At 48.8% G+C, this 22,592-nt stretch overlaps 1 protein-coding gene across 1 annotated transcript in view; it reads right to left on the bottom strand.

Moving 5' to 3' along the window:
- Positions 1–18,805, bottom strand: part of PTPRJ (protein tyrosine phosphatase receptor type J) — a 171,640-nt gene extending 152,835 nt beyond the window's left edge. Inside the window, exon 1 of the mRNA XM_067037241.1 lies at positions 18,362–18,805. Coding sequence (XP_066893342.1) covers positions 18,362–18,805 — 444 coding nt within the window. The remainder of the gene's footprint in view (positions 1–18,361) is intronic.
- Between the last annotated feature and the right edge of the window lie 3,787 nt (positions 18,806–22,592).

The raw sequence follows: 22,592 nt of genomic DNA, 5'->3' as shown, positions 1-22,592 counted from the left end.
GCAGCCACCACACAGCCCAGTTGGCATGTCTGCAAATGCAAATATTAAATTTAAAATCTGTCTTTAAAAAATGATAACAGCCAGTGCCGGTGTGGGTGTAATGAAACAGGCAGTCGCATGCATTCTAATGGCAATGTAAACAATGCACCCCTTTTGGAAAGTCATTTGGCAAGTGGTGTCAAAGAGCACAAAGATGCCTGGAAATTAACCTGGGAGAAATCATTTCTGTTTCACAGAAAAAGTGATAGCGTGAAGATATTCATCCCTGCATTACTTATAACAGTGAAAAACTGGCTGCTGCCTAAATCTCTAAATAGGAAAAAAGTTAAGTGAATTACAGTACACCCAACCCATGCAGTATCCTGCAGCTATAAAAATTTATGGTTCTATCTATCATCCATTTATCACCATGGAAAAAGTGTGCTCTTCATTTAGCCTTCTGGCATTAAAGGATCTGAAATTGTCCCTGTCTGTGATCACAATTATTTTAAATAAGAAACAACCTGGAGTAAGCCGTAATATATATATATATATATATATATATATATATATACACATTTATTTTGGCTGCACCAGGTCTTAGTTGCAGCATGTTTAGTTGTAGCATGCAGCCTCTTAGTTGGGGCATGCATGCGGGCCCAGGGATCAAACCCAGACCCCTCTGCCTTGGGAGCACGGAGTCCTACCCACTGCACCACCAGGGAAGTCCCCTCCTTTCTCCAGTTTCTAAATTTTCTTTTAATATTGTTACACTACTCTTATATAAATAGAAAAAAATAAATTTTTTTAAAAGACCAAACTCATTTTGAGGCCTCTCAGTCTCACATCCACCCTGAGGCCTCCCCACCCCACAATCCAGCAGCCACTTGAAACGCAGCCGCGGCTGTTCACTCTTCCAGTTATCTAAACAGGGCAGAGCTTCCCTGGTGGCACAGTGGTTAAGAATCCGCCTGCCAGCGCAGGGGACACAGGTTCAAGCCCTGCTCTGGGAAGATCTCACATGCCGCGGAGCAACTAAGCCCGTGCGCCACAACTACTGAGGCTGTGCTCTAGAGCCCGTGAGCCACAACTACTGAGCCTGCGCTCTAGAGCCGATGAGCCACAACTACTGAGCCCACGTGCCACAACTACTGAAGCCCACGTGCCTAGAGCCCGTGCTCCACAACAAGAGAAGCCACCGCAATGAGAAGCCCGTGCACCACAATGAAGAGTAGCCCCTGCTCGCCGCAACTAGAGAAAGGCCGTGTGCAACAACAGACCTAACACAGCCAAAAATAAAAATTAATTAATTTTTTTTAAAAGAGAGAAGAAAAGTCTCAGCATGAAAGTAAAAGAGGGGCTTCCCTGGTGGCGCAGTGGTTGAGAGTCCGCCTGCCGATGCAGGGGACACGGGTTCGTGCCCCGGTCCGGGAAGATCCCACATGCCGCGGAGCGGCTGGGCCCGTGAGCCGTGGCCGCTGAGCCTGCGCGTCCGGAGCCTGTGCTCCGCAAGGGGAGAGGCCGCAACAGTGAGAGGCGCGTGTACCGCAAACAAACAAACAAACAAACAAACAAAAAGAAAGTAAAAGAACCTAGCACATTGCTGGCACTCTATAAAGAAAGAAACCCTAGTTTCCTTCTCCTTGTGTCACTAACACTATATAACCCTGGACAATCACACCCTTTCTGGGCCTCTGATTCCAAAAAAAGGTTTGGTCTCAGTGGTTCTCAACCCTGGCTACACATGAAGAGTCTGTTAAAATAAAAATAAAACAAGGATGCCGGAGATGGTATGTGAAGCCTGAACACCCACACAAGTGTTCAAATCCCACTGGTCAGGAGTGGGAGCCTCCAATCAGTATTTTCCCTCTCTTTTTTTGTTCCCCCCCAGTCAGTATCTTCTAAAAGCTACCCCGTTGCAGCCACGGTGGAGAAGAGCCCAGCAAAAGTGTCTTCTAAGGCCTTCTTCGCCTCTATGGTGTAAGCACCACCCAGGAGAGGTGCCCAAGGACAGAACAAGCCACCCTTTGAGAGAGCAAGTTCTTCCTAGCTAAAGACAGTCAAGCCAAAATCACCTTCTCCGAGTTGAGACCTAAGAACTGGATACCCTTGAAAGATCCCTTCCAAAAGAGATTTTCGTGGTTTTTTGACTTGCTGGGTGACAAATCTTCAGTGAGCAAATCTTAGGTCTCATTGTCCCAGCTGTAACCAAAGAGAGCAAATAAAACAGCCTGTGTGCCACCCCTTGCCTTTCCTGCGGCCGCGGATCACTCAGGGATCCCAGCACGCTCTCCTGCTGAGCCGGGCCACTCCAAGTGGTCTAAGAATCCCTTCCGTGCAGGGCTGGAGCAGCCACTATCAATCACTTGAAAACGGACACAAACTGGAACCCATTTGTCTTCCGTAGCCTAATGTCCCTCAGGTCCTTTCTCACTCTGACATTCTTTGAGGTGATAATCCTTTTTATCTTCCTATAAGCAATGATTAACTACCAAGTTGCCTGGCAATGAGCTCAGCTGGTTTGACTGGGAGATCACATGTTCTATCCCTGAGGGCAGGTTTTGCTTTATTTTGCTTTATTCTCTCAATCTCAGTCTCTTTGTCCTCCCTAGGTGACATCTCTCCCCCCTCTCCAAGTAGCTGCACCCCCAAACATTTACTGAATGGGGGCCTGAGACAGACTGTACGATTAGATCAGGGCAAACCAGTCCCATTCCAGGAAAAGCTCATCAAAGCCGGTGCCCTATTGCTATTACTGATAGTTGAGACAATAATAATGACGCCAGCTAGCATTCATGGAGCACTTTCGTGGGTTTTTTTTTTTTTTTTTTTTTTTTTTTTTGCGGTGCACAGGCCTCACCGTTGTGGCCTCTCCCGTTGCGGAGCACAGGCTCCGGACGCGCAGGCTCAGCGGCCACGGCTCACGGGCCCAGCCGCTCCGCGGCAGGTGGGATCCTCCCGGACCGGGGCGCGAACCCGTGTCGTCTGCATCGGCAGGCGGACTCTCAACCGCTGCGCCACCAGGGAAGCCCATGGAGCACTTTCTGTATGCCAGTCACCATGCCTGGCTGGGGCGTGCTGGGGGCTCCCAGTGCATTTTTTCATGGAATCTCACTCACAATCCTCTGAGGTATTTATTATCCCCATTTGGCGCAAGAGAAAATTCAGGCCTTGAAAGCTACTAAATTGTTGTTGATCACAAAGCAACAGAAAGGAGATTACGGCACAGTCCCATCCCTGGCTCTGGGCGAGTCCCTTCACCCCCCTGTGCCTCAGTGCTAAAACGACCATAATTAAAAGGATGAAGAGGGAGCCCAGCACATTGTATGACAGTACAGTGGACAGCTTGGAAGAAATTGCTGGAATCTGGGTAAAAGACTAGAGCCCCTAAAAAGAGTATGTCCTAACCAGGTGTGACCAACACTGCGAGAGGAGCCCCTTTTTTGGCTTCACAAAGTGATGTGTCCCCGAACAGCTGCGTGAATACGCAGCTTTCAGAAAGCCAACCCTCCTCGCCCCGGGTAGGTACCACGGTACCACCGTTTCACTAGGTTTCCACGATTCCTCCTCCTGCCTCCCTCCTGCTGGGCTCCCAGTCACCGGCTCTGAAGGCATTATCTCCAGGCTTATGCCCTGGGGCCTCTAAACACTCGAAAGGCTGAAAATTGCTCCAGGGAGGCGGTGGGAGGGGAAACTTACCAGTGAAGCCCTTTGTAATGGGATTTCCCTTTGACCAGGTCTTGGCATATCTGGCCTCACTCCTAATAAACGCTAAGCCTTTCCTTCAATTTCACATCCCCTGCAGTAGAGCTTAGCAGCACACATATCACATTAACACTGGCTTCCTGTCCCTCCGGGGCAGGGTGGGAAAAGTGTCAGTTATTGCCATGTTGTGGAGGAGGAAGACACAGGGAGCTTGGCACGGGAGTACCTGTCACAGCATCCCTAAAGAGTACTCACTGAATAAGCAGAGGTGAAATATGAATCCTCTTCTGAGACCTAGCAATGTGGCTATTTGTCACATCTATAAACGCGCTTGTTCGTTTCGATCTACTGTGTCACAAGAGGAAGTCAGTGACACAATCACCCGGGAATGGAAGGACAGCTGGGCCCCCCTACGAACTAAGACTACGTTACCCCTCAGGGACATCTGGTAATACCTGGAGACATTGTTTATTGTCACAAGCTGGGGGAGGTGGGTGCCCGAATGTATGAGGCAGAGGCCAGGGATGCTGCAAAACTTCCTACAATGCACAGGACAGTCCCCCAAACAAGGAATTATCAGGCCCCAAATGAGGTTGAGAAACCCTGCTCTAGAGGAAAAGAAGCTGTCCCCACTCACCCCAACCCCACTGGGAGACAACCTCAAAGCCAAAATGCTCGATTCCAGGGGACAGCAAAGGCTGAGCGCTACATGTGCCTCTGCCAAAGGAAATCAAAAGGCTGGTCACAAACTCTGTGGTCAGAGGCCAAGGGTCTGAGTCTTACCCCCACCCAACATGTGGTCCTTTTTCTCTTGCAATGTTTACCGATATTTAACATGTGCCAAATACATACCTTATTTTACGTACTTCCTATAACAGCCCTAGAGCTGAGTCATATAATCACCACTACTTTATAGATGAGTGAAATGAGGCACAGGGAGGTTAAACAACATGGTAAAACGAGGAATTCCCATGCAGCCTTCTTCCTCTAGAGCCCTAGCTCTTAACCACTGCACATACTGTCTCTCAGTCCCATGAACAAGCCCAGAATAAGACTATCAACCAAAGGGACTTCAAGCTATCTGATGTCCGCCCTCACAGGGGTGGACTCCCAGTAGCCAGATACAATGAAGCTAAACTGGAGGTTATGACTGATTTGACGGACGCACGTCTGAGCTATGAAAACAATCTCGGCATCAGGTCTGAACTATACTAAGGATGCAGGATCAGAGATGGTTTTGGGTAGAGCGGTGAAGTCAGAAGATGGGTGCTTCATGATGAGGCCAAGCTATATGTAGCAGAGCTAGCTACAGCAAACTAAGAAAGACAGGCTACCCAAGGCCTATCCCGAGGCCATGGGTATGAGACACCCACGAGCTTGGGGTTTTGAGACCTACCCCTGACCGATCCGAGACCTTTGGATTATGGCATCTCCCCCACCCAGGGGCCCCAACCCGTACCCCCCTCCCCAGCCTCCGAGAGCTGTCACCATCAAAGACCCAGAGACACTCTCCTCTGATTCGAGAAAACCTGGTCCACCCATCCCAAGCTCTGACAGCCCTCCAGAAGCCCCCTCCCCCTTTCAGGACTCACCCAGAGAACCTGTCCTTCAATCCGAAGGCCCTGGGACTGCTTCCACTACCCTGTGCTTTCAACCCAGACCTCTCAGCAGGAAACATGCCCCTAGACTACACTCCAGCTTGCAGCCCTCAGCTCCCTTCGAGGGCTCGGGGGCCCTCACATCCCATTCTGGTCTCAGAAGCTGAGCAACCCACCAGAAGGTTTTTGTGAACTTTGAGCCTTTTTTCTCATTCTGAAGCTCTTAACTCTCCATCCTGTATAGAGACCTACATCCCGGGAGTCTGAGGGTTCAGCACCCTCCCCCAATCTGCGCATGTTATTTCATACCACCCACCACCCCAGCTCTAGCTCAGGCCCCTCCCTTCCTTGGCCCGGGCTTGCGGTGCAGCTCTTCTCTCTCTCTCCCATCCCAGGCACAGGCGCACCCCTTTACAGCCTTAGCGCGGAGATGATCCTCAGCCTTTCCCGCTTTCGGCTCTGATACCCTCATACTCGGCCCTTGTCCCCAGTCTCAAACTCTCAGCTCTTCACCCCGATCTGAGTTTCTTCCCCCTGCCCCGGTCTTAGGCTCTCAATTCCTCCTCCATCCGTCGCTTGCACTCAGTACCCACACTTCTACTCACTGGGTGAGGGTCCAGTGAGGAATCCATGCCTGGAATATGCCCAGCCCCCTTTCCTCTTCGGATGAGCTCTCTAGCCCTGCAAAACAGGCGCAGATGCGAAGCACCCCCCAACCATACTAGCAGATCCCCATGGGAGATCCTGGAGGAGAGAGTCCTGGGGGTGCAAAGTAGATGGTCTGGCCTCACACCCAGGGTCACCTGATCCATCGTGCCACAGAGAGGGGAGCGGGAGGGGCTCTGAAGGGCTGGGAGCTGCTGGCCACACGCTCCTTCCCACCTACCCACCTACGTGACTCTTCTCCCTTGGAGATTCCTCACTGCCACCTCCCCACCCCTGTCCGCCCCCACCCCCCCCACCCCCCCCCCCCCCGTATGCCTTCTGGAAGAGGAAGGGACAAGCCCGCCTGTCCAGGGTCAGAGCCGCAGCGCCCTGCCTTCTGCATGATCCCAAAGCACAACTGGTGAGTGGGAGGGGGCCGCCTCTCCCTGACTCCCACCCCTGGGTCAGGCAGAGGGGCTGGCCTGGGCTACCTCGGCACACAGGAAGTCACCCTCCTTCTTCAACACGTTGCCTTGAGGCCTGCCTTCCCACCCCACCCTGGGAATCTGGATCTCCCCTGGGCAGTTTTCTATAAAGTCTGCAATAATCTCAAAAAAAAAAAAAAGAAAGAAAGAAAGACAGGCTAGGCTGGAGAGTGCTAGATCTAAAAGATGGGATTAGTGCTTGTTAAGTATTTCCTGCCTGAAGCAAGGATTTGATGGATTGGGATGGCCCCTCCACATGCAGAAAAGACAAACAGGACCATTACTCGCCTCCAGTAAAGGCTGGTTTTGGCTGGTTGTATGTTCTCTCTCTCTCTCATGATCTCCTGCTCTAGCTTAATTAACATTATTGTCTTTTAGAGCTCTTATGATTCAAAGTGAATATAGGCCCACATCTTCAGACGTGCCAACATGTCATCTTAAATAAGAGCTCCTGTCCCGCACCCTTACAATTTCTCTTCACACGGTGGGATTGGGTGACCACTCTAGACAGCAGTGCTCCTGGGCACCAAGGCAGAAGTTTTCTGAACCCTGCACAGCAAGTCTCCTCAACCTGGGGCACATGGCAACTGCAGCCCCAGAGTCCGGAGGCACTGTGTGAATATGGCTGAGCTGGGAGAGAACAATTAAGCCACATCCAGTTCGGGTGCCTTCCACACCTTCCCTCATTTAACCCTAATAACATGTGGCCCAGCAATTATTGCGCATTTTCCAGATGATGTAACAAGTTCCAAGGCATGGCTGTAGAGAAGAACACGGATCTGGGTCCACGCTTCTGCTGGCACCAAAGCCCATGCCCTCTTCCATGCTTCTCTTCTTATGGGACACCCTAAAGGCATGTCATCCATGCCCAACTTCAAGCTCTATGACATCCAAATTCATTCACAACAGGAAAGCCTAGACCCCGACGTGATACCATTATTTCGTTCATTTGATCTGGGCCAAGGCCCCAAAGTTTCAGGCAGCCTTTACCACTTATGGCTCCAGGACCTAAAATCCACAGCAAAATCACTCTTATCTTCTGTGGTTTGGGGAAGCCTTTCATTCCTGCCATTTCATGGCACTTGAGCAGCAAGTATCAATGTGCCTCCCATCCCACAGGAAGATGACCCTCCCACCTGTGAAAATGGCCCTCAAGCCTGCTGTCCTTCCAGGAGGCTCACATACACCCTGGCCCATGTAGGCAATCCTCCCAGATCTCCCTGTGTCCCCAGGGAAACCCACAACTAGCCGGTTGAGGTTCTGGCACAGTGTGTGGCCGTGGACCAGATTATAACTCTTTGGCCTCGGTTTCCTTCCCTGTACCTACATCATAGGATCACAGGAGTTAATACAAAGTGCTGACAATTCATAGTAACTATTCAACCTATGGTAGCTATTATTTTTATTATCTTCACTGATCCTAAGGCAATCATCAGAGCTGTGTTCAGAGATTTAATCACAAAGGCATCTGAATAGTCTTTATTACAGCAAAAAGTTTTGGAAAGAAACCAGACAACAGGATGAATGAGATAAATTAAGGCACCTCCATATAATACAATGGGATGCAACAGCTGAAAGTTAGAGAAGGGAAGAATATTTACTCTCAAGGGAAAAAAGTTTGCAACATATTATCGCTACTTCACAAAATGCCCCCGAGAAGAGCAGAGGAGAGTGAACTCACACCCCCAGAGGGTCTGCAGGGTACAGATTTCTTTGTTGTCTCCTGCATTTGCTGAAATTTTTCTGGATGCAACCATGTTTGTTTGTTTGTTTGTTTAAAGAAAAAAAAAATTTTTTTTTAAGACTTTCTACAGTGACCCTCCAGGAAGAAGCCTCATGTTTATGCTGTGACCTCCGGGGGTACCAGCATCTAACCCAATAAAAAAAAAAATTAAAAATATAAATTACAAAGCATGTGTAGGAAGGAATTCTATTTTAGGAGAAAGAGATAGATAGAACAAGCATAAAAAAAGACAAAGATCACCCATCATAAAATGGTACCAGGAGTTAATTTCAGGAGTGGAGATTACAGATAATTTTTTGCTTTCTTTTTTTAAAAATTTTATTTTATCTTTATTTATTTATTTTTGGCTGCACTGGGTCTTCGTTGCTGCGCGTGGGCTTTCTCTAGTTGCGGCGAGCGGGGGCTACTCTGCTGTGGTGTGCAGTTTCTCACTGCGGTGGCTTCTCTTGCTGCAGAGCACGGGCTCTAGGCGCGCGGGCTTCGGTAGTTGTAGCACGCGGGCTCAGTAGTTGTGGCTCGCGGGCTCTAGAGCGCAGGCTCTGTAGTTGTGGCGCTCGGGCTTAGTTGCTCCGCGGCACGTGGGATCTTCCCCGAGCAGGGCTCGAACCCGTGTCCCCTACATTGGCAGGAGGATTCTTAACCACCGTGCCACCAGGGAAGTCCCTGCTTTCTTTTTTGATTTATCTATATTTTCAATTTTTTTATATTACAAAAAGAAAAAAACAGAACTGACTCATAGGGGGATCAAATCAATCTCTGAAGCAGGATTCGATAGTCAACGGCACTAACAGCCCCCAGACAGGAATCAGCATGAGTAGAATGAGGGCAGCACAGCCTGGAGGTTAAAAAAAAAAAAAAAAAAAAAAAGTCTAGGCCGTGAGCCTGAGTCCCCCACTGTCCAGGAGACGGATGAAGCCCTCAGAGCCTCAGCTCCGCTGAGACGGTCCTAAGTTCTCATTCAAGGTAGACGACACACTGGACGCTAACTGTTAGCTCCCCAACAAACCCGTTGACCAAAGAACGCAGAGCATGGCCAATAGCTTGTCCCACTGGGGTGGTCCCCCCAAATTATCCAGGAGGGCAACTACTTAAAGTCAGGCCTCCTCAACTGCCGGGCAACCGCCTCTCCTCCTATGGGCCTTCCTGGACCAGCCACTGCATAATGGTTTTCAGTCATATATGGGGGCACTGCTGATGCACATTTGAGGACTTCACACTCGTTTTCCACTGTCCCTGGAAACAGAGACCACCTGCATGCCCGCCCCCACCCCACACCTTCCATCACTCCCTTCCCTGTAATAACGGCTTCCAGGATTTTGGGCAATGACTGAAGCCATGATTAATTCAATTTATATACAATTCAGTACATACACACACACACACACACACACACACACACATATAACTGAAACAAGTTTCATAAAGGAATACTTACCCTTCCTACATACAGTAAATGTCAACAGTTTCTCTTCTATCATTTTTTAATAGATAGAATAGAATTTATTCTATTAAAAGCACTAAACTGATTTTATGACCCATGGTTTTAAATATACCGCTTTACAGCATGCGTCTATGATCTGGTTTTCTAGACCACACTTTAAAATAACATTTTCTGGGACATATTAGGTAGACCCATATACAACTACCGGTATCAAAGGACCAAAAACAGTAATTTCATATGGTTCAACCTAATAATTATGTATGAACCAAACTAGGGGACTCAACTGCCCCATTTGCCTCTTGAAAGCTAATTCTAAATTTGACTAATGTTAAAAAGTGGGCTACACAATGCGTGTACATTATCATAATGCAAAAGACAGACGGCACCTGAAATGGACTGGACAAGTCACTGAGAGATAGTCTGAGCCGCACCTTAAATGGGAATAACAATGACAACCTCACAGGGCTGCTATGAGAACTGAATGAGTTCGTCTATGTTGAAGGCCTTGCAAACTATAAGGTAAAAATAATATTCTCGTTTCTGTAAGTGGTAAAGTATGCCAGTGTCTTGGCAAAACAAGACCACGAGTGTGGTCCATGCTTAGTGGGGAAGGAATAACCGCCAGGACACAAGGACATGAAAACGTGGTAGCCCCTCAGCCAGTAGCAGGAAATGCAGCATCACCTTGCTGCCATGGAAACAGGGGGGCCTGGTCCACACAGACTCCCTCAACTTCCCATCTCCTGCAATTAGAGCCACGGATTATGTCTTTAAACTTTCAGTTGGTGGCATAAAGTAAGCCCTCTTGGTCCTACAGAAAATGTCCCCAGAGATAGGAGGTGGCCCCAGCTAGAGCTGGCCAGGTCACAAGAGAAAGAGAGACACTCAAGGAGGACCCTGTTGCTTTAAAGGACGTGGTCAATATTCCTGTGCTCTTTTGGGGCAAAGACCACACTGGCCATTCTTCAATCATATCTTGTGTTCATCTGACCTGTATTAATTCAATTATATTAACTTGTCAAAAGAGAAATATAATTTAAATTATGCTAGCCGAGAAGTCTACACTGTTTCACATTATACATTTTAATATATATATATATATGTATGTATGTAAACTATCCATTGTGGATTTAATCTCTTAAATCCAATTTAAAAATTTTTGTAACACAATTTTGACAATTCATAATTATGGCCTTTTGCCCTAACTTTAAAAACCTAATTCTTGAGCTTCCCTGGTGGCGCAGTGGTTGAGAGTCCGCCTGCCGATGCAGGGGACACGGGTTCGTGCCCCGGTCCGGGAGGATCCCACATGCCTCAGAGCGGCTGGGCCCGTGAGCCGTGGCCGCTGTGCCTGCGCGTCCGGAGCCTGTGCTCCGCAGCGGGAGAGGCCACAGCTGTGAGAGGCCCGCGTACCGCAAAAAAAAAAAAAAAAATCCAAATTCTTGAGAAAATGAAGTAATGTTCTTAAATTTCTATATCCATTTACAAGGAACTTTAATATAATGTGATCCCATTTAACTTATCCAACTACCCTGTGTGAGAGGTACCACTGCTATTATTAGCATTTTAGAAATGTGGACGCCAAGGATCAGAAAGGTTAAGGCACCTGCCCAAAGCACACAGCTAGGTAGATGGTGGAGCTAGGATTCCAACCTGGCAGGCTGGCTCTCAGGTCTATACTCTCTTCATCACCCAGGGGTCTTATTTATCTCTGAGTTCCTAAGGACAAAGGCTGCATCTAAAATAATTGGAAAATATATGTAATTGAAACACAAATTAGAGACAAAGGACTAACTTCCTCAATTTCCAAAGCGCTTGTACAAATTGATAACAAAAAGACAATCTTTTTTTTTTTAATGAACAGGGAGTTAACCCCCGCCCCCCCCAAAAAAAGAAGGAATTAATGCAAATAGCCCAAAACAAGAAAAAAAAATGCTCAACTAACTCAAAATTGAAGATATAACTAAAAGTAACAGGATACAATTTTTTACCTCTCAGGCTGGCACACATTTACAAATTGAACAATCCTCAATTCAGCTAAGAGTATCGAGAAACAGACACTCTCCTAGCCTATGCATGCAGGTACAAACTGGGGAAAATTTAACAGCTATCAAATTTTTAAATGCATGTACCCTCTAACCCAGCCATCCTAAAATTAGAAATTTACCCTATGGATATTCTTGTGAAGGTTACAAGAAATATGTATCAAAGACACTCTGAAGCATGATTCCTAAAAAAGGGGGTGGGGTGTCTAAAAACAACTTACCTGTCCATTGACAGGAGAATGGCCAAATAAACTATGGTAAAGTCACACATCAGAATGTTAGTCATTTAAAGGAATGAGTTAAAACTATGGGTACAGATATGAAATAATCTCCAAGATAACTAAGTATTAAGAAATTAACCTGCGTACCACAAAAAAAAAAAAAAAGAAAGAAATTAAAAGCCTAAGTAGAAAACAATGTATATATAATGTTTCCTTTAATGTAACTTTTTAAAAAGCTCAACACAGATACTTGCATACATTACACAGAAACTTTTTTTTCCTGGGAGGAAACCAAGGTTACCCACGGGTTATCTCTTTGAAGAGGACTGATACTTTTCTAAAGGTTACAGTTTTAGATTGGAGGGTTTTTAACCTGGGCTTCACGGTCTATTTTAAGGAGTCTGTGAAACCCCTGAAATTGGATACCAAATGGTAAATGTGTGCATTTCTTTTAGGGAAAGGATTTTTCGCTTTTGCATACCCTGTAAGGGTCTTAAACCTCTCCCTCCCCTGCAAGATTAAGAACCACTGTGTCGGACTCCGTACTGGTGCTGAGTTTGAATACTCACTCACTTCTTTGCTCAGAAGCCATGAAATAACACTGGACTGTGACCAGCACAGGGCACTCAGAAAAACACTGCCCCATCCCTGCCCTGGAGAAGGAGATATAGTTTGTGGCATAATAATGACATTGTCCGCTCAAGCGTCAGAAACGGCAACAGGGGACAGCTTCCCTCTAACAGGACAAGGAAAAGTGGAACCGAAAATTATTTGCATGTTTAAAATTAGACCTTCTGTGGGAACTGACACTACTTCGCTTTCAAAGTGCCCCCCATCTGCTGTCTCATTGCCACCACCCATCGCCCAGGCATTTACATGCGTGGAAATTCTGAGACAATAGGATGACTATTAAGGCATCCTATCTGATAAGGAAGTAATAACAAATTTCCTACAGCTCCCGTCCTCCAAGGGGTCACCAGAAAAGCCACTGGAAAGCCATACAAGGAGGTGACAAAATTGCTGTGCACTTCTCTGGTCTGAGAGACCTGCTGCTTCCAGGGATCTCCACTCAGAGACTCTCTGCCCCTCTCATGACCGCTCCTTCCCTGGCAAATCCAGTGCCAGCCCTTTCTCTGGAGGGGCAGCCAAGACAGCGCACGCACAGCCTGCGTCGCACCTGTGACTGGTTAGCTGGGGGTGATCAGAATGATGTCAGCGCCCCAGCCCGTAAGAGTCACGAAGGCGGGGCTGCTTCTCTTGCTTGTCACCAGGGCCTCCATCCAGTACCTGTCCCACATCCAGCCTGTCCCCAGTTTAAGCAGTTTGTCACATTTACAAGTGTGCCGTAACCACACCATCTTTACATGATTCTGTACTCAGTATGTTTCTTTAGCTTAACTTTTTATTAAGTTTAAACAAATTTATTTACCATGACCCTCATGGGCTTGACATCCCACTTATAATTTTTTTTTTTTTTACTAACGCTCCCCTAAAATAAATAATTATAAACACTTTTCTAAAATGTTTTGTGAGCCAAGTTCACTTGTGCACACCACTAGGGTTATTCTGCACCACCGTGTGGGAGACGCTTAATAAATATTTGTTACGTGAATTGATGAGGTGAAGCCCCACCTCCTCTCCGCAGATAACAGCAGCGGCCACAAGTAGAAACTGAGACTCGGAATTGACAGAGCAGTTCCTCTTCTATCTTACTTGATCCTCTCAGCCACCCAGTGAAGCAGGAAGTATTAGTCCCATTTTCCAGATAAGGAAATGAGGAGTCACAGAGGTTAAGTGGCTTGCCCAAGCCTATGCAGCTACTAACTGGCTGAGTGAGGACCTAAACCCAGGTCCTTCCACCCCAGATCCCATTCTGTCTCCACTAAAGCAGGCCTGCCTCGCATACTCAGGCTCCCAAAGAAACATGAGCAGGAAAGGGGCTTCCTGGACTGTCTGTGTTACAAATGGAGTAGATTCTACAGGGTTTAGAAGGCAGAGAACCCAAAATGACTCCCTGCCCCATCAGGATTCAGGCCCCACAAGCCTGTCCTTCACCACAAGTCATCTCTTCCTCCCCCCCTTTTTTTTAATCGAAGTATAGTTGATTTACAATGTTGTGTTAATTTCCGCTGTACAGCAAAATGATTCATATATACCTATATACACATTCTTTTTAAAATTCTTTTCCATGATGGTTTATCACAGGATATTGAATATAGTCCCCTGTGCTATACAGTAGGACCTTGCTGTTTATCCATCCTTTATATAATACTTTGCATCTGCTAACCCCAAACTCCCACTCCATCCCTCCCCTACCCCCCACCCCTTGGCAACCACAAGTCTTCTCTCTATGTGAGTCTCTTTCTGCTTCATAGATAGGCTCAATTGTGTCACCTCCTCTCTCAGTTACACACTGAAGACTTTTGTAAAACACATGAATTCTTCCAACGCAGGACAGTAAACCGGAGCAGCAGAGACGGCAAAGCCACCTCTGCCATGTGCTAGTTATGAATCTTTGGTAAGTTCTGAACCTCAGTTTTCTCCCGGATAAAACGGGATCAGGGAATTCCCTGGAGGTCCAGTGGTTAGGACTCAGTGCTTTCACTGCTGGGGCCCAGGTTTGCTCCCTGGTCAGGGAACTAAGATCCTACAAGCCACGCGGTGTGGCCAAAATTTAAAAAAAAAAAAAAATTAAAATTAAATAAAACGGGACCAGGAACAGCACCTACCTCTCAGTTATTTCTGCAATGGTCAAATGAGATAACGCATTAAAACCCTTAGTACCTGCCATATACAAAGTTACCTATTAATTAATGTTATCAGCAGCGTTCTATTAGAAGGGAAATTGCCTCTTACCCTGCACTCAAAATAATTCCCTTGGCCAAGCAGTGAATGAACTAAGTAAGTAATTGCTGATGATGTTCTGGCTAAACCCAGGGCTACAGTCATTCAGCAACTCTACCTGGGCCTCAACCCCAAGCAAAAATTACTTTTAGGAGCTAAATAACCTCTTTGCTGACCGAAATTGCTCGCTCAGGAGCCAGGATTCTCTCTGCTTAGGAAACCTTGGGTATTCTGTGGTTATCTTTACCGTGGGTCTAAACTGGAAGTCGGCTCAAAGGCACAGTCTAACCATAAACCAATTTGCTCTGTGTTCTTAAATTGTCTGCAAACAAAACATAATCGTTTGGTTTTTCCGTTGTTGTTCTGAAGCAATAGAAAAATATTTAAAATCGCCCCTATGAGAATTTAACAAGCAATTTCAAGGGGAGTCAAAATATTTTTTGCCACCCTGGACGAAACAGGTAGGTAAGAGGGCTTAAGGATTAGCTACAGTACACAATAAACACAAACAGCTATTATTCACCAGGAAACAAGAAAACAAAGGAAAAGCAAAACCCAAAACACTATAAGACCAACAAAACAGCTATCAGTCACCAGTTTTTTGTGTTTTGTTTTTTTCATTTTAAAGCAGCCCACTATCAAGCTGATTTTATAAAGAATCTGTCAGGACTGCTTTTCTCCAAAGAAGGAGGCAAGGGGGAAAAACTGCTTTGTCACATTGCCTGAAACATACACACAAACCAAAATTAGAGGGCAAAAATGCTACAAGAATGGGTGAAGTCACTGCACCCAGCAAAGTCCTCATATTGGAATCATCTCTGGCCATCCTTCCTGTCTTGGAGAAGGGGAATGAGAAGCCAGGTTAAAAAATCGCTTGTCCGGCCCTACTAAGCATTGAGTCTTCCAGCATCTCAGCTTCCTTGCTTCCGTACCCATTATCATTAATGCCCAAACAGAGCTTCATCTTTTCTACAAGTTGGCCATTTTTTAAGCTGCTACAGTTGATTCCATTTTAAAACACACACCATCCAAGCCTTACAAAACCAACCAAGTGTTAGGGGGGCAGTCAGATAACTTCATCCACATTTCCTATATGTACTGTACAAGCTTCAGAAATCTCAAATATGACTTTCAATCTCAAATATGATTCGACTTTGAAAAACTCAATTTACACCCACAGCTTCAGGAGTACACAGTGAGGCAGGGCTGTGCCTATAGTAGAATTAAGAACGAAGAGAAAACATGGCCAAAAACACAGCATCGTGAAAATCTGAGGCACAGGCAAGTGACACAGGTTCCAGTCCCAGCTCCTCTACGGTCTTGCCAGGTGACCTCAGCCCAATCACTGTCTTTTTTCCCTGGGCCTCAACAGCCTTATCTAAAAAAAGAAAAAAAAAAGAAAAAAAGAAAAAGAAAAGAAACAAACAAAGGAACAAAGAAAAAGGACTCTGAGTTACCTTGAGGTCTGGTCCAGCTCAAAAACGCACTGATTCCCTGAAATACCCAATATCAAAATAAACTGTCAAATGCGGATTATGAAGATGCTTTTTCAGAGAGCCTTTGAGACTTCCTATTTCATAATGTATGCAAAAATGAGAAATAAAGAGCCCTCTTGAGTTTCTACAGGACAAATTAGAGAGGAAGGAAATATCTGAATAGGGGACAAGTGTAGCATGGCAAAGATGCTATTGAAACACAAGGAAGGATTGGGCAAGAAATAAATTTACCCAAGAAACTTTTCGCTGATTCAAAGCACAGCGAGCAACCATCAGGGCCCAAGCAAAACCATAAAAAAATATAATAAAATATATATGTACCAAAGTACACTAAAAATAAACGAAGTATTTCTTTAGTATTAACTTCGGTACAAGAGATCTTCCATATGAGGCAATATTTTTTTAATCTCATATACTATTCTCCGTGAATTTCCTTACAGGGTCAGGGAGGAGCCAGTCCATACACACTGCACCTTAATGTTAACCCCATCTGGACACACTTTAATGTTTACAAAGCTCTTTCAGACAGTGGCCAGTGAAAGTCCCTCAAACAACTCTATGGGGCAGGTGGTCCCAAGCTACAAAAGCTATTAAACTGAGGATGCAGGAGACGGAAGAGCAAGTCCGAGCTGAACCTGGCCCTGGAGCTGGTCTTCTGACACCTAATCCAGTGTTCTCTGCAGGAGGTCACAGAGCCTTGCAGGCCTTCAGGAGAGCCTGTTCAAAGCCTGCCGGGGAAAACTGTGAGGGGACATGAGCAACCAGAGCGTCCTTTGGGTGCTGAGTTATCGCAGCCCCCAGGCCCCAGCTGCCTTCTTGCCCTGCCTGCTGGGCTGCATTGCTGCCCCAAGGCTGATGTTTCTGCTCTCAGACAATCTTTTTATTTGTGCTTGAAAAGTTTTCCCTTGTAATGACCCACAATGGAAAAGAATCGAAAGTATATATATATAGATATATACATATATATGTATACCCGAATCACTTTGCTGTACACCTGAAACTAATACAATTTTGTAAATGAACTACACTTCAATTTAAAAGAAAGAAAGGGAAAGGAAGTGACCTGGGGAAAAAAAAAAAACAAAAACAGTTTTCCCTGAAGCCAGGTTCCATCCCAGGTTTTCAGACATCATGTCCTCAGAGCCGCTGTCTGTATAAAAGAAGCAAGGTTCTTCCTTTACAAAATGCACATCTGGGCCCTTTCCACTGCGAGTTCAAGACCCTAGCAGTCTCCTAGAAAGCTGTGAGGACGAACCCGCTGGCTCAGCCCCCGCCGCAGGGCTGGGTGATTCTGCTTTTTCACTTCTCTCCTTTCCAGTTCCCTATCTGTGAAATGGGGACATCTCCCAGCTGCCCGGCCTCACCCCGTGGGAACACCGTGAAGGGGAAACGGCGCTTTCAGAAAAGATCGTCACCAAAACGGCAGGCACAGCATTATCTGAAAAGCGAAGCTAGAAAACAGGGCGGGGAGGGGTGGGGGGGGAGCCGGCGCCCACAAAGCACGAATTAAGCATCCAGGGAAGCAAGCAGCTTCTCCGGGAAGAGGACCGTCGCCCGGAGGCACGCCTGCGAGGGGCCACCTTCTCCCGAGGCTGGGAACTTTCCCCAGAAGCAGCGCCCTCTGCCCGGAGGCCCCGCGCCTCTCCCACTGCCCGGCGCCCGGCGCCCGACCCTGCCCCGGCTCCCCGCGGCCGCCGCCGCCTGCCCTTCGGCCCGGCCCCTCGGGCCCCCGCAGGCCGGGTCGGAGGGCGGCCGCGGCTCGGCCAGGCCCGCCCGGCTCCGCGCCGGGAGCCCTCCGCAAACACGCCCCCTCCGGCCGCCTCGGGCTGGCGAGCCGGGCCCGCGCCGGCCAGATGTGACCAGCTCGGGTCAGGGCCGGGCCAGAGACGGCCTGCAGCCCGTGCGGGGCCGGCCACGGGGAGGCTCCGGGCACCCGGGACCCCGAAGCCCACCACCCTCCCTCGCGTACGCGGCGGCCGGGGAAAGGGCTCGGTCGCCGGCGTGCGAGGCCGGCCTCCAGCAGCGGGGGGCCCCGAGGACGCGCACCCCCCGCCACCTCCCCCGATCGCCGCAGGCAGGGCGCACCCGGGCAGGTGCAGGGGCGGCCGGTCCCGCCCCCACCCTCCTCGCGCCCCCCCTCCGCGCCCACCCAGCTCACCTGGCCCAGGCGCAACAGCAGCAGCAGCGGCGGCAGCGCCCAGCGGAGCCGGGGCGAGCGCGGAGGCGGCCGCGCCTCCCGCGCCGCCTGCTTCATGCCCCGCGCGCCCTGGAACGTGCCCGGGACGCGCGAGTCGGACCCCGCCGTGCGTCCGCGCCCCGGCGCCCGAGTCGCCGCCTCCAGCCGCCGCCTCCGCCTCCTCCGCCTCCAGCCGGTCCGCCTCGTCCCCGCTCCGCCCGCCCCGGGCTTCCCCGGGGACATGGCAGCGGCGGCGGCGGCGGCGGCCACACGGCGGAGCCTGGCGCGGCTGCAGCGGGGTGGACGCGTCCCTGGGCGCGCAGGGGCTTCGCAGGGCGGAGCGAGCGGCGCCCACCCCCCGCGCGCGGCGCCCAGATCCCGGCTCCGGCGGCCCCGGCGACTCCCGCTGCCTCCTCCGCGCGTCATGCGGATGGGGCTGCAGGGAGCCTCGGCGAGCGCTCAGCCCCCTCCCTCCCTCTCCCCCTCCCCCTCTGAATATTCATCGCTTCCTCCCACCCCGGCCGGCCGAGCGGCCGCCGAGCACCGCGGCCCATCGCCGCCCTCCCGCTGCAGCCCCCGCCCCCGCCGGGCCGGCCGGGAGGCTGGGAGGGGGCGGCGGCGCTCCCCGCGCGCGCCCGGGCGGCTCCCCTCCGGCGGGCAGAGGAAGCGCCCCCGCCTTGCCCGCCCTCTCCGCCCAGCCCTCCCTCATTCCTGGGACTCGGCACCCGGGACGCGGCTCTGCGGCTCTCGAGCCACGAGCCCGTAGCCCTCGGGCCCGGCTCCATGGCCCCGAGTTTGGGTCACCAGATGTTGACCGAGACCCCTGCCGAGGGCACAGCCAGGCCTGCGTTAAGACGGCAACCCAGCGAAGGCCTGGCTGACCTTCTCTGCGTTGCCGGCGAAGGCTTGGAGCGGCAGTGGAGGCGCATGAACCCCTAAACTGTAGGGGACGTGCAGTGTGTTCTCCCCGCCCCCATCCCCGGACCAGGGAGGCAGAGAGCGGGCATTGGAGCGGCTCCAGTGATTATTAGCACCCCCGCTCTGCCATATGGTAAACCTGGCTCTGCTAGCAGTGCTAGCTGTGTGACCTCGGGAGAGGCATTTCACCTCTCTGGGCCTCCTTTCCTCGTCTGTGAAGTGAGGATAATACTAGTAGTACCCGGCTGGAGAGACTTGACCATTACATGAGATAATGAACGGAAAAGTCCTAACCACCCGGCCTGACACCACACATAGTGGCCCTCAGTAAGCAGTAGCGCTTCCAGAAGCTTTCATCACATTTTCAGAGAAGTCCACAACCCGAAAGGGGTTAAGGATTACCGCAGATGTCACTGTTATGCCCATGCACACAGGAGGGAACTGAGAATCTGAGATGCTCAGCCTGTAGCCCAAGGAAAAGTAATGAGAGAAAGGGCTAAAGCAAGGAGTGCTGGGGAGGGAGAGATGAATTCCAACCAGGGGAGGAGGTGACACCTGAGCTGGGCTTTGAAGGGTGGGTTGAATTTCACCAGGAAGATAGAGGGGGGCAGTAGACTTTGAAAGGCAGAATAATAAGTCCGGGCTGGATTCGATGTGCAGCAGATTGTAAAGCACGGGGTGCCCAACGCCACCACCAGACACCTCTTGTACCTCAGGTTCCTCGTCTACGAGACAGGAACGCATCTTCGCTTAAAGGGTCTAAGCAGCTCCTACCAGGACTGCACACACAGAGAACAGAAGGTAAGGGAACCTCACCTGGTCACTCAGACACCCTGCCATCTTTTGCTTAAACACGGTGTCATTGTCATAATTCACCAGGAATTCTGTTCCTTCCTGACTCCTCACCTTCTTGGGGCAGAGACAGGTGGTTTGAAAGGCATCCCTATCCGTGGTAGCCAAAGAAAGCGTGACTTACTGCCGGTGCTACCGGGTCTTCAGGTCGCCTCACGTACTCACAGACCCCGCCGACCCTAAGGGTCCATCCAGGCCTCCACTGCTTCACGACAGGCCTGCAAATAGCTCTGGGAACGCCAGCGTGCACTTGGGTTTTCCTCCTGGATGAAATAGATGCTCACGGTTGTGTTAGTTGGAACCGGATTTCCCCACAACATGGTGATGAAAGAGAATAAACAGTGTTTTCAGTAAAGGGAGTTACAACCTGCATAATAAACTACCTGTTCAGTCATAAACAGATCACACTGGATTAATGACCTATATGAGACATAAATTAATCCTGAGGAGGTGTGGTATAAACTCCCTGAGGGCAGGGATCAGGCCTTTCTCCCCCTGGTTGCCCTGAAACACCTCACTCAGTGCCTTACCCGTGGCAGGAACTCGGTATTTGTGCAGCTGCGTGATTGTATAAATGAATCCAGGGCAGCATGGTGTGAAAGCTCATTTTTCCACAAGGATAAATTAGGGAAGGGTCATTCTCTTTGCAGAAGGACTTGAGATTATGTTCCAGTGGACAGGAAGATCCTCAGATGCCACCTTCCCTAGAAATTCCCAGATGCCCCAACCCTGAGTTGGGTACCCTTCCCCCTCTGTGCTCTTGTAGCTCCCCTGGGCTAACCTTACCTAACCACAGTGGACTGTAAGTCAGGCCCTTGAAGACAAGGCCTGCATTTTACTTGTCACTGTATCCCCAGTACATAATAATCACTCAGATAATATTTATTTAGCTGAATTGAATGCATTCCTTTGAATAGCAAACTAAGGTGTTAAATAAATGTTCACACACACACACACACACACACACACACACCAACTTCCGTTTGCAAACAGCTTTTCAGGAATAAATCTGCTGTGCGAAGTTCAGAGCACATTCTCTCTGAAAATAAATAATGATACTTGACCTTTTAGTCACGTCCACCCTCAAGCAAAAGCCAAAGCTTTACTGAACATGGGGCCAGGTGCACAGAGAAGGAAAGGGTCAAAGCAAGAGGTTGGAGGGGAGGGTACCTGAATGCGTTCCAAAACTGCCAGATAAGAATCACCCAGTGGCTTGTTATAACATACATTCCCATGCCTCTCCTTAGACTGCAGAGGACTGTATCTGTACTTTTCACCAGCTCCTTGGGTAATTCTTGCTGTGAAACAGGATTGGAAGGCACTATTTCTCTTATGGCTGGCCTGCATTGCATCCCTACTAATAATAAAGACCATTGATCAGGTACTAACTAGGTGCCAGGCATTACCCTAGGTACTTTACATCCATTATTTCTGTTCCTCACGACAACCCTATAGAATGGGCATTATCAATATTTTATATATTCTATATCAATATTATCAATATTTTACGAACAAAGAAACTACATCTCAGAGAGGCTTAGTTACTTACACAAGATCACAGAGCTTCAGAGGGGCAAAACCAGAATCTGAAACCATACCTTTCTTGCCACTATGTCACGGTGCCCCTTCCCTTGACATTTGTAGATAACTTCATATAAAGTGTTTTCTGTGTTGGCGGTCGTTATTACTTTTATTATGACTCTCTTGGGCCTCAGTTTCCCCAATTTTAAAATAGGCAGTGACAGAAGGTACAAGACTTTCCACTTCATCCCCCAAGAATGGGCAACCGGCAAGGCAACCATGTTTAATGAGAGGTCTCCACCATCCCAGCAGGAAGCAAGCCTGCTGGGCACCAGCCTAGAACCAGGTCACCGGCCCTGCAGGGAGTCCATTCAGCCTGGCAACCCTCAGTTTATTTTAAAAGCCACCATGAGCAAACCATTCTCCAAAGCCCTCCTAAGCAGAATGGAATGTTTCTTGGGAGTCTGATTAGCTAATGTTGCAGGCATGGCTGCCCTGAGACCTTCCTGCCTCACAGACTTGAACTGAATCAGAACGGAAAGGAAGACTTTTCGAAAGTTGTTAAAAAAAAAAAAAAAAAAAAGTAGCACTTCATCTTTTCAATAGTAACAGGCTGTTACCTGTGGACTAATAACTGGGCTGTGGTTAGAACTCCATGTTTGTCCACCAGACCTCAGTTCCTCCTGAAACACTGCCTTAATCACCTGCCCCTGTACCAAATCAGGGAGTGCCTTGGCAAGGCCTTTTTTGTTCCTGACTTCAAGCACTTGCAACATTAAGCATGTTCATATATCTTTGTGTGTGTGTGTGTATTGTGTGTTGTATGTTGAGATGGGAAACAAAGTTTACTTACAGAGAAACAGTAGCACGTGACAGATTTTTCAGAGTGTAGAGAGCAGAAAGAGAGTCATTGCTCTCGAGT

Source organism: Kogia breviceps, chromosome 7 (genome assembly GCF_026419965.1).
Source record: "Kogia breviceps isolate mKogBre1 chromosome 7, mKogBre1 haplotype 1, whole genome shotgun sequence".
In the NCBI taxonomy this organism is placed as follows: Eukaryota; Metazoa; Chordata; class Mammalia; order Artiodactyla; family Physeteridae; genus Kogia; species Kogia breviceps.
The sequence above is the reverse complement of the archived record's forward strand: the minus strand, read 5'-3'. Positions and strand labels throughout refer to the sequence as shown.